Consider the following 18,796-nt stretch of genomic DNA (forward strand, 5'->3'; position numbering starts at 1 on the left):
AAAAAGGCAGTTTTATATATTAAAAGTTGAATTTTAAAACTTGACTGGACAAGGGCCTGCACAATCTGGGCTGAAGTCAATGTTGTCCCTGCTCAGAGCAGGAATTTGGACTAGATGACTCATTGAGGTCCCCTCCAGTCAGGATGATTCTCTGACATGGCTTTCTTGATATTCACAAAAATTTTAAAAGAAACCAACCCAGGAATTGAATATTTTACCCAAGCTCTTGCATGTAGTTTAATTCAACACATTCTTGCACTTAGGAAAGTTAAGGAACCTGAAAAAGCCACTTTGAAGTCTATACAGTAAAACATAACACACAAATCAGGAATCCTTTACATGCCTCTTTGGTGAATTACTTTATAATACAGTGAATTCTCATTTTATTTCATACGCTATACACTAAATTTGCAATTAACAATATTTCAAAACAAACCAGTTTCCGAGTTCACTACACTTTCCATTTCAACACTTACGCATTTAAAATACATGAAAGTTAGATTAATAATAAAGTAGACCTGATTTAAAGTCAGAACTTATGAACAGCAATATCTTTGCATTATTTTGCCATGACTACTTTCCATAAGTGATAACTACACAATGATTTATGATTAAAATGCAGATCAATTTACAGCATTCACAAAAACAGACTTGCCACATGAATGTGAAAAAAGCAACAGCCTCTCATATAATTTAAAAGTGACTTTCCACATGCTTGTTTCATTTGCTGAAAACCATCTCTCTCCCTCCTCCCCCCGATATTTAGTGATGAAACCAAGGACTGAGTTATTTAGAATGATCAGAAATCTTCAGGCTGAGTCTGAAGGGGAAGAAGGCAAAAATTATACATTTCAGTGGTTCGCTTGCACATAAACAGACTTAACTTTGCTCTGCAAAATATTTAATCTAGCAGAGACTTTAAATGAAGGACATCAGTGCTAAATAGTAAACAGATGATTTTACACAGAACTCTGATCTAACAAAAGAGAAACTCTAGGAAAAGCCAATTGTTTTTTTAAGCTTTCTGTACACTTTGAACACCACTACTACTATACACATTTATAAGATTATTTTACTTTCATATGAAGTAGCAGTGAAACTAAACCCTGAAGTTATCAGTGGAAAGTCAACTACAAATGGCACTTACACATGCACACATCAGTTTCCAATTTGCTTTATTCACGCACCTTAGTTATTGTAAGCCTTGCAAACAAACTGCAAGACAGTCAAATTTGCATTCGGTGCAACTTTGCCCAAAATCCATTTTTCATTCTTTTCATAAAAAGCAAAAGATTCCCTAAGTCATCTTCTGCCATGCTGCAGCAAAATAAGTAGTCTATGTACCTGTAAATTATGACATTTAAGTCTACTTAAGTTACTTTTACAGTTTCTATTTAACTCGCAGTTCCATTAACAATGACATTGGAAACATTTTTAAAAGATAAGTAAAGCCATCAGTCCCCCACTTGGAAGTTCTTACAACTTAAGAAAATAAATTCCTTTGAACTGGCTAACAGTCCATATTAAATATCAGATGTGATGCTTATAAAGCAGATATTAACAACTCATATCCGTATCAGTCAGTGAACTGGTGAAAGACAAATTTTCACTGCAATCACATTTGAAATCTGATCCCCTTTTATGACTGCATATGATGTAATCAATTTGTGTCTATCACTTTTAAACAGTACTTTTTTAATTACACTTCGGAAACTATATCCCCATTTTTAAAACAAGTTGTTTTACAGTGTAAGGAGAATCCATTGAGTGGATTCTTCAAAGTTCATTTTCTAAGCCATTTTAAACAACTAGGCTAGCAAGTCAATCATGACCACTTTGCTAGATCCAGACCTGGGCAGATTAAGAAACATTTTGAAGCACTGTTGAGTAAATAATTTTGGTAAGCTGTAAAACAGCCACATGCAAGGTATACTGTACTATAACTGCTCCAAATCCTTTATAAAAACCTTGCATTCCTTCTTCCCGTTTTATAGTATTTATGCAGTCTTTCATTCCCTCATACTGAGTATTGATTGGAAGCACTTCATAGCCAAGGTCTGTATTGTCAATTATTGTGCGTGTCCCTTGAATATGAAGGCGGTGTAAAACTGTTTCCAGTGGGTAAAGCATGACATCAGCACAAAGGCTGGCAGCAAAGCTAGCAATCAGTTCTGGGAAATACGCATCCAGCATGCTTTGCACAGAAGTGGAGCTCTCAGTTGGAAGGTTGTGGGAATTACCCCTTTTCAGAACAAACAAAACAAGCTTCTGGACGATGGAACTGATGACGTAGTGAAGAACTCCATGTACAGCAGTTGGGAAAGTCAGGACCATCAGAGGGAGGAGGCGCTTGCTATGGGGCACTCCCAGGCCTACAACTCTGCCAATTCCTTCTTTCACGCAGTCCAGGATACCAGGATTATCTCGAATTATTTCACTCTACAAGCATAAATAAATAGTTACAACTTGTGCTGACCACTTTAGAACCATCCTGACATCCACTCTGATACTTCATCACTGATGAACTTTTTTAAAAAAACAGTTAAGTATTTGCATGCCACATGTCCACACAGCTGTATAAATAAAAATCCTTTGCTATAACACTCTTGAGAGCATTCAGTTAATTCATTCTTTTAAAAAATGAACCCATCTTGAAGAGGTTTTTTTTTTAATGTATACTGCAGTTGTGTTTCTATCAAAGAAACTCAACCTTCAGCTGACTGTTGAAAGCATCAGTCTACAAAAGGTCATAAACTTGGGATGACTACTTCTGGAGCAAAATGCAAGAAAGTATTTATCTAATTCAAAATTCCTTTACTTTAAGAACTATGACTATAATCTCTGAACTTGACTGTACATAGTAAAGACTTCTATAAAGAAGTTGAAAGGTCATTTTTAATATGAATTTAATAGGCTCAGCTTTCCATGTTTCCATTGCATTATATGCATTGAAAACAGTATTCTTTACCCATGCTGTCTGTTAGTAAAGAGATAATTATCTTGTTCATGTAGCTGAACTAAAAATCCATAGTTAGTTACTCTGTTACATTCCATCTATGAGCGCAGGATTAAGCTATAAACATTGTTTCCCCTTCTAATGCTTATACAAAACTCCAGTATTTTATCATGTGGTTTACATCTGAAATTCAAGATTTGGGTGCTCTCCTGAGTGTCCAAGTCTCTGAGTCCATGTGGGCTGTGTCCTGACCTCATGCTGGGACAGACCACCAGAATATTCCTCAGCATTCTGAGGAAGGACTAAACAGCCTGCAAAGCCTTCATGGTCACTAATGCACAAGAGGGAAACCAATTAAAAAACCTGAGAACGTACCGTTGTTTCAGACTCTAAATGCAAATTAAGCATCACAACCTCTTCTGACTTTTTTTCTTCCCGACATTGCTGGTCATTGTACTTCAAAACTGTTCTTGCTTTAGTCAAATAACGCCACCGTGAGGTTTGAGGTGTTAATGACAAAAGCAGTAATGTAGCAGCCCCGAATGTCTACCATTTACAGCTATTTTGATAAAATGTATTTACCTGGAGAATTGTCAAATACTGTTGAACAGTATGGCTTATCAGAATTAAGACAATCAAAGTCAATATAAATGTAGCAAATCCCACTATCTTTACAACTTTTCTGGTTTGTTACTGATCATTGTCCTCATGCAGTACAGGGATATAATGTAAAACTGGCCAGCTAAGTTCCTCCCCTCCACTAATTAATACAGCTTAAATAAAATCTCCACAAATGCTCTCTTTACACAGATGATCGCCAATCTAAAAGGCTGGAAGAGATGCTGGTTTGCCTTTTGATTGTTTTTCTACTAAGCTGCTTTCTAGCAAAGAAACTTTACACTCACTTTGCAAACAGAAGACAGGCTCTAAATCACATTCTCTTTTATCATTTATTGGTAAATAATTATCCATGTCCAACAACACAGATAAAATAACATCCTTTCTCCAACAACACAGATAAAATAACATCCTTTCCAACAAAAATAAAAGCAGTAAGATACACAAATGTAACATTCCATTCTGTGGCCTGCTATGAACTCAAGGGACATTGACAGTGTTCTGCCACTGTTTCTAGTTCCAGAATTATGGCATGTTCAGGGTAGAGCCATTCCTCAGTAATTAAGGGAGTCTGAGTTCCAAAAGCTTTCCATTATGAGACCAGCTAAGTATCACAAGTCTTCCACAAATGCAGAGATACCCTCAGGCTGTATTTTCAAAATAATTCAAGAGGAGACAGGGTTTCCTAAATACAGAGTAACTTTAGAGAAAGAAAGTTTGTTGCTGGGAGTCTCTCTATGTCTCTCTCTGCATATACATTTAATCTCACCTGTCCTGTTAATCCATAATGTAGCCAGTTCAGACAGAAAAGCTCTCCTAGTACCTTCTGGCTCATTCAAGTTTGGATCTTCTGCACAGAGCAGAATCCTGCCCTTTAAGAGTCCAGGCCTGTAAAGTACATGCTGAAACTAAGAAACTGTAGAAGTCAGCCTTCTCCACAGAAAAATCACCATTTTGGAGACATACCCCAGCAAACAGTCTTGACAGTACTTACAACTTGTTCATGTCATGAATGAAAATTATTTTGACGACTGAATGACACAACAGTGACTGCCCTGCATCGTCTGCACGAGAGCTCACTTTACAGAGTTCCACTGGCTGCACAAAGATACTAGCATGTTAGTTAAGTGCAACTCATTATATAGAGATCTGTGGCAGAATTACCCTGGACCATTTGTGCACAGCTAAGCCCCGCCTCTTCTCCAGAAAGAGTTCCAACACTTCCGGGAAAGGCAGGCTGCAATACACTGCTATAGGTTACTCTGTATACAGCTACAGAACAAGATAAGCTGACAGATCCAGATACTAATTTTCATGGCTAAGGAAGAACTAGATGAAAACTTAGAAGTGGATTAAATAAAAGCAGTCCTGAAAGAGTAGTGGTCAGTATTTCATCAAAAAATCCAACTGAATTACTAGAAAAACTTCATAGTTGTTATAGAGTGGTGGAGGGGGGTAGAAGATCACTGCAACAACTTGCTTATGAAGTCTTTTCAAAACTTCATGAGAAAACTCCTAGAACATATAGATGTAACATGTCCTTATTTCATACATAATATATTCCAACTATATTAAATGTCGTTTCTAATTCTAGATTAAGAGTTAAGATAGTACCCTAATATACCCTTCACAGTAAACATTTTTTATCTCAGATAATAAGTAAGTCATAACAGCCTCAAGCAAAACAAATGCAATTACTGCAACAAACTTGAATTCAAAGCCAAAGATTTACTTCTCTGCATAATCTAATCTATAAACAGAATAACAGGATCTTGTTAATTGTTGTAAATATATGTAAATTACCTGTACAGTTTCAATCAGGCTCGCAGAATAAAAAGGCATTGCTATCACATGCGTTAAACTGTAAGAATCAACAAGATAACAATTAAGGTCATGATAATTACTCTAATTTCAGCCAAACAGGCACATGAAAGTTGATAAAATTAGCAACCAAATTATTCCTAAGAGAAAGTTAACAAAGCATGACTCAATTACTCAATTACTAAAACACACATCAATAAGTTGATATAAACTTCAGTCAGAAGTTCTGCTAAATTCTATTTCCATGTGATCAGCCTGATTCAGTTCTAATTAGAAAGATTAGAAGAATCTAATCTTTTAAATCGGTCTAGTTCTAGACAGACACGGGGATCTGTGAAAGTGGTGTATGCAATCTAGACTGTTCAAAAAATCAATTTGAAAATTACATAAGCGCCCTGTCAAGTAACCATAGCTGCAGACTAAACTAATACACGTTTAGTAGTTTTTTAATGTTTAGATAATTAGACATAAGGTAGTAACACCTTCTATACTTACCCTTTGAGTAAAAGATGTCCACCTATCTGCTTGAAGTTCCATTTATGTGAAAGCTCCCTAAAAAGAAAAGTATTTACCACAATATGAATAAGAACATATAATTCTCAAGCATTTCTCCCATGGGTGTCAATATCCAGTTTTCATACTGGCGTTCTACTGTTGGTTTATGTTGCAGGATTTCTCATATTGGAAAGACAGAGTAAAACATTTAATAAATCATGCTTAACTTCTAGAAGTTATTCAGGCCTGTCAGACATTTGAGCAAAAAAGGTTTCAGCTATTAATTAATAAGGTGTATGTAGCTCTCACAGCAACTGGTTTTAGTCTTTTGCATTTATTTTGCATTCTTATACACTAACTCTTAAAGCAATTTCAGGGAATACTGGATTTTAAAATCTCAATACTTTTCCTTTATCAACATAGAATTTTTATTATGTTTTGGTTCGGCTATGCCTTTCTGTTCTTTGAGGTTATGTTTACTCTGTTGTTTCTTTCCTGAAAACTTAAATCTCATTCTGGTGCAGTTAGACAGGAACAAGAGATCAAGCTAGAAGCTGAATAGTAATTCTGTACAGATGTAACTCAAGCTTTTTGACTTATGACCAGTCCATAGCATATCTTGATAAAATAAAACCTGTCTAACACAAAGGTGACATGAAAACCATTCTCTTAAAGTAGTATCTTACATACTTTGAAATAGGAACAGCAAATGTTTCTATTCCACTTGACAGAAAATGTAAACCCACCTAGCTCAAGAAAACTTAAATACCACATGTACTTACCGTGCATATGGTAAATAGTCCAGCTATGAGGTAAAGATACTTCTGTCTCAAGTGTTGGGCACACTAGACTTAGCATTTTTAATAACAAGGTATAAAGTGTTCATCTTCCATTCTTGTCCAGGAATTGCACTTAGCCACTGCCTGCAGTCACAACAACTCCAATCCAGGAAAGGCAACTCTTTACTCTTTCTCAAGAATTTTGTGCTACAGTACCTATCACTTTCCTAAACATAGTAACAGAAGATTATCTTTGCCATTATATATTTCAGACACTTGGATCATATTCACTGACCCATAATACTTAAATGACGTGGAAAATTAAACCACCCAAACTAAGCTTAACCTGTTAATCCACTCAGTACAACTGTCCCTGCAGTGGAAGAACAATTACAGAATGAGTTTGTCTAGTACAGAACCGCATTCACATCCATTCTGGACCCCTCTCCTAAAACAGGGGTATTCTTTTATGATACCATGATATAGAATTGGAATTGACATTTCACTTCCCTGTGTCCTTTGGATCCTGATAATGTGGTTAAATAACCTTTTAAATCAGACTGCTGTAAGCAATAAACCTTTACCTCCATGTGACAGCCCAAATATACGAACAAGACAACCATTTTAGTCAGATCACTTCCCTAGTGCAGTTCGTTTCCTGACTGTTCACATACTGTGTTGGCACAAAGATGGGAGTAGCACTGAGGAAGGAATCAGCTGGTTCCAGAAGAAAGATGTGCTTCTTTTGGCAGCACCACCAACTGCTGAATAACTGGCCCACAAGAAGAAAATTGCTACTCTCATTTAGCAGAAATCAGAACTATGAAAATATAAACAATCTATTGCATCTCGTGAACTTAAGCATACCCTACAGCTGTATTTAAAAACTAGAACAAGCCACATTCGGAGGAAAGTGTATGCCTGGGAATTTCAGTTACATATGAGACAGAGCTGACCAAAAACCTTAAATACACACACCACCCAATTTAAGTAGGAAATGCTTTTATTAATGCTTTTGAGCCTGCAAAGACTTACTTTTATTAGTATGGATGTATTCATCATAAGAGTAGTTCGATTCAGCCTACCTACAGTTCTTGTCTTTAAAACCAGGTTAGTTTCCATGTCCCTTAAATGCTTAGTCTCTGTCCACATATTCAAAACAGGTACTTGTCTCTTCTGAAACCTAACATGATTCTCAAGTTCACTGCTCCATTCAAAATTAAACCATAAACCCCACTACTTGCCTGTCTCCCAATATATTTTCCAAGACAGGTCTTCATCATTCTATTGGCTTCCACTTGTTCCCTGCAACTTATGTAAAGCATCTTTTTCTAACTTTTGATGAACTCAGTCTTGCATTACCCTACTTTACTTTACTTATATTACTTTATAAAATAAACACACAACCTGCTTACTCTTAATGTATCTGCAACAAAACTGATAGTAGATATTATTACAGTTGTCAGCCCTTACTGTTAGCTCTGAATCATTAGAAGACAAAATAAAAAGTCTTCAAAATAAAATTCTGTATCTGTTTTGTATCTCAAAGCAGAAAGACATCACGATATTTCACCATAATTCTGGAGTTATAGTAAAGCATAAATTAGAGTCACAAATCGAACTAAAAGATTTTACTAAACTTTTAGAGCAGCAGATGGACTCAGTGATGTAGAATGGTGAACACTTCTTTAAATTAAGTCAGCCATTTTTAGTTGTAGCCCCTTCATTATGAGAACACTGAACAAAGTACATGTATTTGTTGGTAAAGGAGGACAGAAGACAAAGCTGCCAGTCACATGGGCTCTTATTTACCATGTCTTCTCATTCACTAATACAGGCCATTCTGTTCTCTCACCTAACAAAAACAGTGCAAATGTCCAGCAAAATGCCAGAGCTGGCTTTTTAGCTGTGCAAGTTGTCTGTATTTAGATTAATGAGACCCAGAATTTTTACCTTAGGTATGGTACTTGTTAGTACCACACAATACCAACCAAAATATAACAAGAAATTTATTCTTTTATTACAGTAAAATAACACCAAAGACTTATTTGCTACAGTATTTCTATACTCAGACCAGCAAGCAGACATGCCAAACATACAAAGCTCCCAGAAAGAGTCTCCCAGTATTTATGGATTACAAAGTTGCCTTTGCCAAGACAACCGCACTGTGCTTGGAAACGCCTAATCAATGTCTGACTGTTCTCATGAAGTAACATATTTCAGACATGCTTACACTTCTAAAACTTTAAATACAGGTCAACAATTGATAATAAATTTGTGAAGCAATAAAAATCCCATGCAATACCTCGGCAAAGGTGTAAATTCACTGATGATGCCTTCTGTTCCCAAGGTTATGCCCTGAACAATGAAAGTGCTGCCCATTCCTTTCCAGAGAGCTCTTGGACCCTGCATTTTGAAATACACAATATAAAACTCAAAAAACTTACTAATTATTTTAAAATTTCAGCAAATTCATACCATGCAAGGCTACAATTGTACCGCTCAACTTTATCACCAAATTCAGGTGATAAAATACTTTTCAACTCTAAAGAAACGTTTGCTTTTCAGTAATTTCAAAGAGTTGTTAACACTTTTGGAGGTGTCTCTCTCCCTGTTAATACTCGGTACTATAAACTTAACACCATTTACTATGGACAACAATGACCTTGAGATATTAAAAATCCATATGAAATTCAGAAAGTCTTTTCTTACTGCCTTCTCATCTGAGTTTCAGGATTGTCATTCCCATGCAGAACTGTAAACTAATTCCATATTATCACTGAAAGTAGTTGCTTAGATATTATTATTATCCACATAAAGATTAATCATCTTTTAGAATACTAATGAAAAAAATTGAGTTTCAGGGACCTTGTGTTTTCTGCAACATCTACAAATTGTCCCCACTAAGTACTATACTTCTTAAAAAAATGACTTACAATGATCTTCTTGAAACATTTCTCCAAATAATAAACCCTTATAATGGCCATGTTTTTAAACAACAAATACATAAAGACTTACAGATTTCAACGTACACTGCTCAGATACAGCCTGTCACCAAATACTGACCTGTGTCTTATTGATGCAGTACATAATATTGACAATACTAAATGGAGTGAGATGGTAATTCCGAGCATGATAATTAACCTGTTAAAAATACAAGTAGTAGCAGTTTTAGTAACATACTTGTAGATGGTACAATTCTGAAGAATAAAAGCTTTTCCAGTGTAAGAACTTTATCTCTGTAAAGGTCAGCTAAAAATATGAATAAATTCTCACTGAAATTCAGGGAAACAGGCAGAACTTTTAAGTATTTGTACGGTGAAAATGTAAACAATAAAGGAAGCATAAATAAGAAACTATTAAAGAAAGTATTCTGCTTGTAATTGGGAGATCTGGAAGTTGCTCTGCAGACTGCAAAACGCTTGGTGTAATTCACTTTCACTGCCCAAAAAACGATTAAGGATTTTCAAGATGAGCTAAATCTCAGAATGGAAAACATGTATTCCCCAAATAAAAAAAAGTTAATGTGGCAGTGTCGCCCTAAAAACTGTGACGCTTATTTCTCTATTTTCATAACGGTATGGAAGTATGCAGTATAAGGAGTATACCACAGTACACAGGAGCTCTGACTGAAAGAGGTAACATAAAAGACATACCTGACACTGACGACGTAGAACAATGCAGGGATGTGCCAACACATTTTCTGTAAATAGGCTTTCAGAGAAAATTGTATTTAATGCATGAGAAGCCACTATAAATTTCTTAGAAAGATAAGGCTTGTTATTTTTCTCTAACAACATTAGATCAATACTTGGAAAAACCGTATAATATCTAGTGAACTAATGGGGTATTTTTGATGGCTGCCTGATATCCTGCCAATACTACAAAAGGAACCAGTTACAAAAAAATCTGACACTCGCGTTCACTATGAAAAAGCCACATATATATGTAGTATGAATGTATACCAAACCAAATTTCTTAAGCTCTCCCTCCTCAAAGCATCAGAGAACAAAATAGGCCAGAGGCACAATTATAAAAGGATTAGTTTTTAGTTTTATGTTCATTCTGCTTACCACATTATTAATCAAGACTCTCCTTAGGAGGGCTAGAGGACCGGTAATAACAGCTGACTGTTTTTTCATCGAAAACACTACTGCCCAAAACTAACTCTTCCACTGCTCCCAGAAGCTGTACTTCAATTACAATAGAAAAGTTCTCTCACTTTCAAAGTAGGATTCCTGGTTGCAGCCATGCAGAGAAACTATTCATTCCATCTCAGGTTGCCTGAGTGATCAGAGTACTTACCTGTACATCGTTCAAACCTAGGATATGGATTAGAAAAGCAAAACATCCAGGATTTTTCTAAATATCCCAAGTAACAGCTACAAGATCATCTGGGGTAAGTTTCTTAACTCCAGATAAACAAGTACTAACTGGCACAGAAAAGCACTGACCCTGCAGTTTCGTAACTATTAAGCTACTTAGTAGTTTGCTTACACCAAAAGACGTGAAACCTTCCCTGTACTTCAGCTGGTATCTACTCAGCCTTCCCTGCAGCCAACTCAACTAACCTCACAAAAACTGCATGTTCATTTTAGTGGAATGTGGAAAACTGTCATGCTTAATTAAATCAAAACCTACAGTTCACAACTTATCTCTGCTCCTGAATGAGATCGTGTTCCTGCCCTATGGCTCCATTCCTGTGCTGGTAGCATTCTGAGATCTCCTGCTAGATAAGGTTGGAAAGAAATCAAACTCCTCTTTACATGTTTTGAGGGATTAGTTCTTCCTCTTCCACTTCATTTAACAAATGAAAAGCTTATCAAGGGGCAAGCTTGAATGTGCAAGCTGAGCCACTGCAAGGAAAGTAGTGGGAGAAGAGGGATAAGCAGTTCCATAGAAGGGGATGATCCAATTTCAGCAACTCATTACTCGCCAAAAATGGTCATTCCTAGTCCTCCCTCTTTATCCCTTCCCCCTCTGGTCCCATCAACTGGTGTCTGCTGGTTTACAGAGCTAGTCAACTCCCAGGTATATCGACCTAACTGAAATAGCAAAAAATAATCCTGCTCTTTCACTGACTCTGTTTCAGTGAGTCAAACAGGTTAAAGAGGTTCTGATCGGCATCAAGGGTCATAACTACGGGACAGGAGAAGGACAGGCTGGTGGTCAAGAGAAAAAAAAAAGGTTCTCCTCTTCAAGTAAAAGTATACTGTATGAACCTGAACTGACATAGCTTCCCATGTTGGCCCAGAACTGAGTAACTGGCAGAAGTATTCTCATACTCTGAAGAGAGAAGCGCTTTTCTCTGAGAAGTATCACATTCAGGTCAACAAGGAGTTAAACCTTTTTTTAATTCTAACTTTTCCAAGACAAAAAAACCCACAACTCCCACCCTTTCACAAACTGCATTAGTACTTTGACCAAGGAAAACCTAATCAGGTGAGTATGACTCAGAAGGCATCCTACAAAAAACCCTCAGCTTATCATCATACTTACACCTGACAATTAAACCTCTGAAAATGTTAAATATTTTAAAGTCCACCATTTTCTCAAAAACATTATCAATGATCAGTGTCACCACAATAAGGAATAAAATGGTTATCAGACCACTTGGCTAGATGAACATGATGATCACATGATATTTTGATAATACACCTGAAGACATTTTCACCTTGTTAGAAAATATTTGCATTACCTAAAAGTAGTAAAAGTTTTCTGATGCTACTTTCAGATTGCTCAGACAGGGTACTCATGTCCTTGGCACAGCTTATGAAAAACTGTTTCTTGCATTCATTGATGATTTAGTATTTTTAAGCAACAGTTAAAGAGAACAGAAAACTAAATGGATTCTGGGTAGTAGGTTTCTACAGGTACTTCAACTGCTGAAGTCTATTGGCATAAAAACACAATACAAAAGTATATGTAGGGTTTGTAAGACAAATAAGAGTTTTACTACTTCACTGTCAGTGTCTTACCTTGCAAGGCCAATTCCAAAGCCTGCAAATCTGTTCAACTGTTCTGGAAAAAAAAAAATTAAAAAAACCAGCTGTGCTAATCATATAACAGAAGAAAATGCCCTGCACAGGATCTGAAAAACTAATTTCATTCTGTACTTGCTTCAGAAAATTACAAGCACTAAACTACAACATTTACAGCAGCTCAGCAACACAGAATATAAAAAAATTATTTCCCCAGGGATATTTGCACTTTGGACTGCATTTGAGTTTGTACATGCTTTTATACATAAAATTATGCTTGTCTCACAGGAAAGAAAAGAGAAAGTGAGCACTAAAACAGAGAATATTTAAAAAAAATTCTAACTCAAACCAGCTACTGAAAAAGTTAACATACATGGCAGTTTACAGTAACTCTGAATTTAGATATCTGAGGTGAAAATAATGCTAAAAACAAAAGAGTAAAAAGGAACCAATTTGCAAAAAATAACACAAAAAAGCCATGGATGAAGTAACAAACATCAACACAAAGGAAATTTTCAAGCCAGTTGTTTATCTCCACAAATAATTTTGTCCTTTGCAAAAGTAACTGGAGAACTGTCAAAATTGCAACAAGAGCTCATTGAACTCATTAGTTCAACTCTGTTGTCTGCTACCAGGCAGACATTTGCATATTGGGAATTACCACAAGAGATTTTAAAAAGAGCATAAGAACTGTAAAGGCAACTGAAAATTGATGTTCAGCCCTACAATCTTCAGGGTGCAAGCAGTCTTAAGGCACGGATAAAGCCAGTAACTGTGTGGAACTCCACACAGATGTGGCAGCCCTCCCAAGAGCAATGGTAAGAGTATCCATCTGCAGCAGCTGCATTCAGTGATTACAGCCACTCCTCATCAGTCCCCCAAAAGGCAGAATGAACATACTCTTCATAAGGAGAAAGGAGGAAAAAAAAGGCAGCGTCCAAGTACATCAGAATACTTAGACAGTGCTTTAACCAGTGATTGCATGGATGAAAAGCCCAGCTAAGGGTTGTACTCATTGTAAGACCTGAATAAAATGCACCACAGGTTAAAAAAACCCACTTGTCTACTAATGTAACTCAATTTCAGATAAATTAATATTTCATGAAACTTAGATACTCGAGTATCCTTTTAATTAAAGGGGACAACGTCCAGTAGCATTAATACAGTTTTTCTTAATTCATCTCCATTCAATTAAGACTTAAAACGATACTTCAGTTCTGAGGGTTTCTGCTGGAAAAGACTTGAACGCAGTTGCTTCCTTAAATCCTGCCAGTCCCACAGTTCCTTCGCTATCAAGGGTGGAGGGTGGTTTATGTCATCAGCTCGTTCTCAGCCAAACAAGCTGCACGAACACAGACTGAAATACCAACACTGCCTAGAAGAAACACCCGAGGCCAGGAGGCACTTCCTGCCTTCACAAAAGGCGGAGTATTCCTGCAGGATGTTGTTTACATGGGCTCAACCGGGAGCTGCGGGGGTGGCGCGTCCTGCCACTCCCAAGACCCACGGGAACTACGTGGTGCTGGGGCGCAACAACCGACGGTGGAGCAGTTCTTCTTCTAAAGGACTTTTTGTTCCCTTGTGCACCGCCAGCACATAGGAGCGCACAGCCTGGGGCCGCCGCCCGCCCGCCCTCACCCGGCTCACGGGGGGCCGGAGCTCAGTCCGGCCGGGCCCCCCCCTTACCGGCGCCCGGGCCGCCCGCCCCGAGATTGGGCTCCTCGTTGGGGCCGGCGCCGCCCAGGGGGGTCCCGGCCCCGTACGGCGGCGTCTTCTCGCCCCAGTGCAGGTTGCGGCTGCCGGGGATGTCGGGCGGGGTGGTCACCCAGTGGCCCAGCTCCGACCCGCCGAAGGGCCTGGCGCCCGGGCCCAGCTCCTCGCGGCCGCCCCCGCGGTAGCCCAGGCCGTCGAAGCCGTCGGGGCGCCGCGGGTGCATGGCTGGGGGGTGGCTGAAGGGGCGGGGAGGGACCAGGAGGGAAGTGGGAAGGGACCGGGCGGGGGCCGTGCTCGGGGCCGGCACCGGACCCGGACCCGCCGCCCAGACTGGCACTTCCGGCCGCGCTGAGGCCGGGCGCATGACCCCCAGGGGGCGGGGCCGGCGGCACTGGGCCAGTAGCGACGCTCCGCTTGCCCGTCTCTGGGCGGGGCGTCCGGTCCGGAGTGAGGGCGGGCGAGGGCGCCCTCTGGTGGTTTGGAGGACCCTCCGACAACGTGGGGAATTCTGCGCCAGCACTGGAGAATCCTGTGCCAGCACCGTTCCCGGCCTTCCCCCTGCCGAGCGCTCTCCGTGTAGAACCCGTGCGAAAGAACAGGATGTGGCTGCAGAAGGGGGTCCGTGCCACAAGATAGGGCAGCTCTTTCTCGGGGACAAACATCCTCGTTGCCATCCGCGGGATGCACACAAGGTAGTAAGGTGGAAGCACAGGAATGAGGTGGAGAAGTGGGCATGGACTGGAGAAGGGGATAAAGACCATCATGAAGCCCTGTGACCCATTTTCAGAAAGGTCTGAAAGAGCAGTCTGCACATGATAAGTGGTTTGCATGAAAAGCAAAAAACCCATCTTCGGGGTGGGAAAACATCTATGAGAAGGTATCCACCAAGCAGGACCTTGGGTATCCCATCATTCAGACCAAAACAGCTGGATTTTATCAGATACATAAGTAAACCCTTTGGCAGAAGTAAAAAAAAGACAGCCTGGGGTTTCCAGTGTCTGCTGGCAGTCTGGACTTGGATCTGTGACATTCTCCTGCTATCCATCTCCACAGCTCCCTGAATCACCCAAAGGAAGCTGGAAGGTGCCCCAGACTCCTGGATTTCTCCCTCACACTAGGAGCTGACATCCAGCATGTCTGTGCTGTCACTGGCTGGTGCTTGCTCACCAATACCCATCAAGGGTGATCTGGGCAAAAGAGACAAGTTTGGAAGTTAAGTGGGTCTTTCAGGGTTTGTTTTTCCACACAGCTGACTCGAAGGTGGGGTGGCTGGATAATCCTTTGCTGCCCATGCAGTAACAGCTCCACTTCAGCCTTCTGTTGTCCATGATGTGTCCCTCAATCAATCACCAAAACTCATCTATTCGTTTCATTCCTCCTGGGTAGCTGAGTGTTTATGAACACATAGAGCTGTTTTTCCTGTGAACTGGCATGAGAAGGCAAAATACTCATCAACACTACTCCCAAGCCCAGCAGGTAGCCTTGCAGGCTGGTCCTGTGGATTCAGGAGAGCAGCAACTGGGAGTATTTCCCTCCTCCCTGGGATCAGCTGCTCTTCAGCAGTTCAGGGTTGTCCTTGGAACAGCCTTTGGAGACTAAGAGATGCTCATTGTCTCTGGTGTCTGAAAATCCAAGGCAGAACACCTGGAGAATTAGATATACCTCCAAATCGTGAGAATGACACCAAATTGTATCAAAATCAGGAAAAAGGGCAAAGCCAATATGTGATACTGTGTACACTGCATTAATGCAGTTTTAATGGTTTTGACAACAGAGTACCAAATTCTGTAATTGCTTGTTACAGCATTAATAAATGCAAAGCCATGGATAAACAAAGTTCAGAATTGGTTCTTCAGCTGAGTTGAAGAAATATGTGTGGGAAATGGGAATCAGACCTAAATCAATGAAAAGATTCTCATTGGTTTAAGTGGTTACTGGAATAAGGCTACCTACTACTAAGTGGTATTATCCTGGGGGCTTGTGATTGTATCAATTTGGCCTGGATTTCTTGTCAAGTCCCAGCTGTCCCCTCCCCCCTCCCGCTCTTTCAAGTGAGGAAAAAAAAAAGAACTACAGAAAAACCAAAAGAAGCCCAAATGAAATGGGATTTATCAAAAATATGTATTTACAATTATTTATAAAATTTGAATATATTGTACATACAACAGGGAGTTCCCGAGGGGAAAAAAGGGAAAAGGAGAGGGGGGGGAAACAGGGATTAAAAAACCCTAAAACAAATATCCTACAAATATACACTGTTAATAGAGAGCTAGTGAATAAATAAAAAAAAGTTAATTAAATACTTCCCTGAACGAGACAGCAGAACCGTGCAAAGCACCAACCAACTCCCCACACCTCCTGGAGGGACCGGAGATAACAGCAGGTCTAAACAGACAGGCCTTGGCCCATACAAGCAAAGACCATCTGCAGAGAGACCTGTCGCCTGCAGCCACCAGAAGAGAGAAGAGAGCGGGCTCTCTTGTCTGCACCTTATTTATATGTTGTGTGATGCTAAAGGATGATATGGAATACTTCCTTAGATATCTGACCCCCGTTGCTAAGGGAAGCCTAAAAAATCCAAAAGCCAATCCACTACAGTGATGAGAAAAGTGCATTAAAGGACTCAAATAACATCTCTGATGAAGATTTGAATTTAGATTCATTTTAATTCACCAACACAACAACAGAGATGTGCATATGTGTACATGGGGTGTACATCCTCCCTGCTCCTCCTTGGGCATCCGTGTGATCTGAGAAATGCTCATTAGGCCTGTCTGTGATGAACAGCACCTGGGCTAAGCTCCTCTTGGGATTATCAGAAACACCGCCTGCTCCCAGGGACTAGTGCTGTCTAACAAGCTCCTACTTTTTAAGGAACAGCCTTGGAAACTTATTTTTCCTGCCTGAATAACAAACCAAGCAGACTAGAATTTTTTCAAAGAAAGTTACTAACCCAAATTGCAGGCAGGATGGAAAATTATTATGGTTAAAGCCCACTCTCTTCCTAGGACTTTAGATTCATAAGCTAGGCCTGCAAGTAAATTACTGTTGTGCTACAGTAAATTCTATATGAATCTTTAGTTAAATTGTTTAACTTAAGTTATCACTTAAGTGCTGTTAAGTGACCTTTAGGCCTAAATTGCTGGTCAAGTCTGGGGCACAGTTTAGCAAAGAGTTGTGACTCAACAGGAGGGTCTTCCTTATTCCTTTCTGTCCTTACCTTTCCTATCCTTCCCCCCCACCCCCTCAGCCCCCACATAGATGATTTTTTGATTGATTTTTGGTTTAGATTGATTGATTTTGGGTTTTAGTTTGCCCTTTCTCTTTGTGCTTTAACCATGTAATAAGTAGTAGAGGGAACCTTGCCGACCTTTGTCTTGCTCTCACTTTTATATTAAACCTGCTTTTGCTGATACCTTTGCTGTAATTTTTAAAGCAACCTTAAAACAAACACTGATTCACCATAGTACAGTAAGAAAAATGAAATTAGGGGAAAAAATGAAGTTTTTTGGGGTAACATAGCTGCATTTTGTCATCAACATATCAGAATTCTCCTCGTGTTTGAAGACATGCCTACACACACACGCACATGAATCAGTACATGGGCACAGCAATAGGTATCTGTTATTGCCAAAAAGGGCTCAGGTTCCACGTGATCTGAGCAGCACCACCGTGTGACACACTTATGAAACACTCTGTGGTGTCACACACCTGTGTATTAACACTGTGCTTGCCTAGAGGGGACACAGCTTCTGGGATTTGCACTGGCCACAAGAGCCACTGACACTGACCCAAATCATTCTGTTTGCAGTTACTTCAGCATCACCCTGTTTCATTTCCACTTAATTGAAACACAAATCCAGCTGTCAATCGACCCCCAGAGCACCAGTCCAGGAAGTTGCTGGGAACTGGGCTGAAGATCTGGTCATTTTAGTTGGTTTTGGAAGAACTGCTTCTGTCATTATGGGTACCCTGCTGGTGTACGAACTCTTGTTATCATTAAAATCTCACAAGGGGTGAGACTAATCTGTCTTCCTTGCTGAGGCTGAGGAGAAATACAGAAGGAAAGCAAGCTGTCTGTGTCATCAATGAGGTAATGACACAGAGTTTTTGAAGTTTAAGGGCTGATGTCAGTTGAGACTCTGAGAAATAGATAGGAAAACTCTACACGGAAATACTGTTAGGCAGGCTTCTTACCAGACTCTCCATCTATTAAAAAAGGGGGTGCATACACTCTCCTGCACTCTCCTGTCCTTTTGGAATATGCCATCAACTCTCCATGAATAGTAAATAATAGTGGTAACAGCAAGTAATGTAATGCGTGACAGAAAGGAGGCTGTGGTTGATGACAGAGCAAAGGGCAGAGATCTGTGGGTTAAACTTACCTGTGACAAGGTAATGAATCTGTTTAGTTTCAATTTGAAATGCCTGAT

General features: G+C 39.6%; 1 protein-coding gene across 1 annotated transcript; it reads right to left on the reverse strand.

The window, feature by feature from the left end:
* Nucleotides 1-205: 205 nt before the first annotated feature.
* Nucleotides 206-14,690, reverse strand: SLC25A46 (solute carrier family 25 member 46). The gene is made up of 8 exons (XM_027656856.1): nucleotides 14,337-14,690; nucleotides 12,648-12,690; nucleotides 10,326-10,383; nucleotides 9,736-9,813; nucleotides 8,975-9,075; nucleotides 5,891-5,947; nucleotides 5,378-5,435; nucleotides 206-2,439 (listed from the first exon to the last, which is right to left on the reverse strand). The coding sequence occupies exons 1-8, from the start codon at nucleotides 14,584-14,586 to the stop codon at nucleotides 1,861-1,863; spliced, it is 1,224 nt and encodes a 407-aa protein (XP_027512657.1). The 5' UTR covers nucleotides 14,587-14,690; the 3' UTR covers nucleotides 206-1,860.
* Nucleotides 14,691-18,796: the final 4,106 nt, after the last annotated feature.

This window comes from Corapipo altera, unplaced genomic scaffold (assembly GCF_003945725.1).
Source record: "Corapipo altera isolate COAL_440 unplaced genomic scaffold, ASM394572v1 61281, whole genome shotgun sequence".
NCBI lineage: Eukaryota > Metazoa > Chordata > Aves > Passeriformes > Pipridae > Corapipo > Corapipo altera.

What these genes read in the sequence shown, in the direction of transcription:
- SLC25A46 (XM_027656856.1), bottom strand. Translation starts at nt 14,586, where the DNA reads ATGCACCCGCGGCGCCCCGACGGCTTCGACGGCCTGGGCTACCGCGGG. An exon ending in TTTGGAATTGGCCTTGCAAG is followed by an intron (nt 10,384 to 12,647) that starts GTAAGACACTGA and finishes TTTCTCTGAAAG; the next exon opens with CCTATTTACAGAAAATGTGT. An exon ending in GGACATCTTTTACTCAAAGG is followed by an intron (nt 5,436 to 5,890) that starts GTAAGTATAGAA and finishes TGATTCTTACAG; the next exon opens with TTTAACGCATGTGATAGCAA.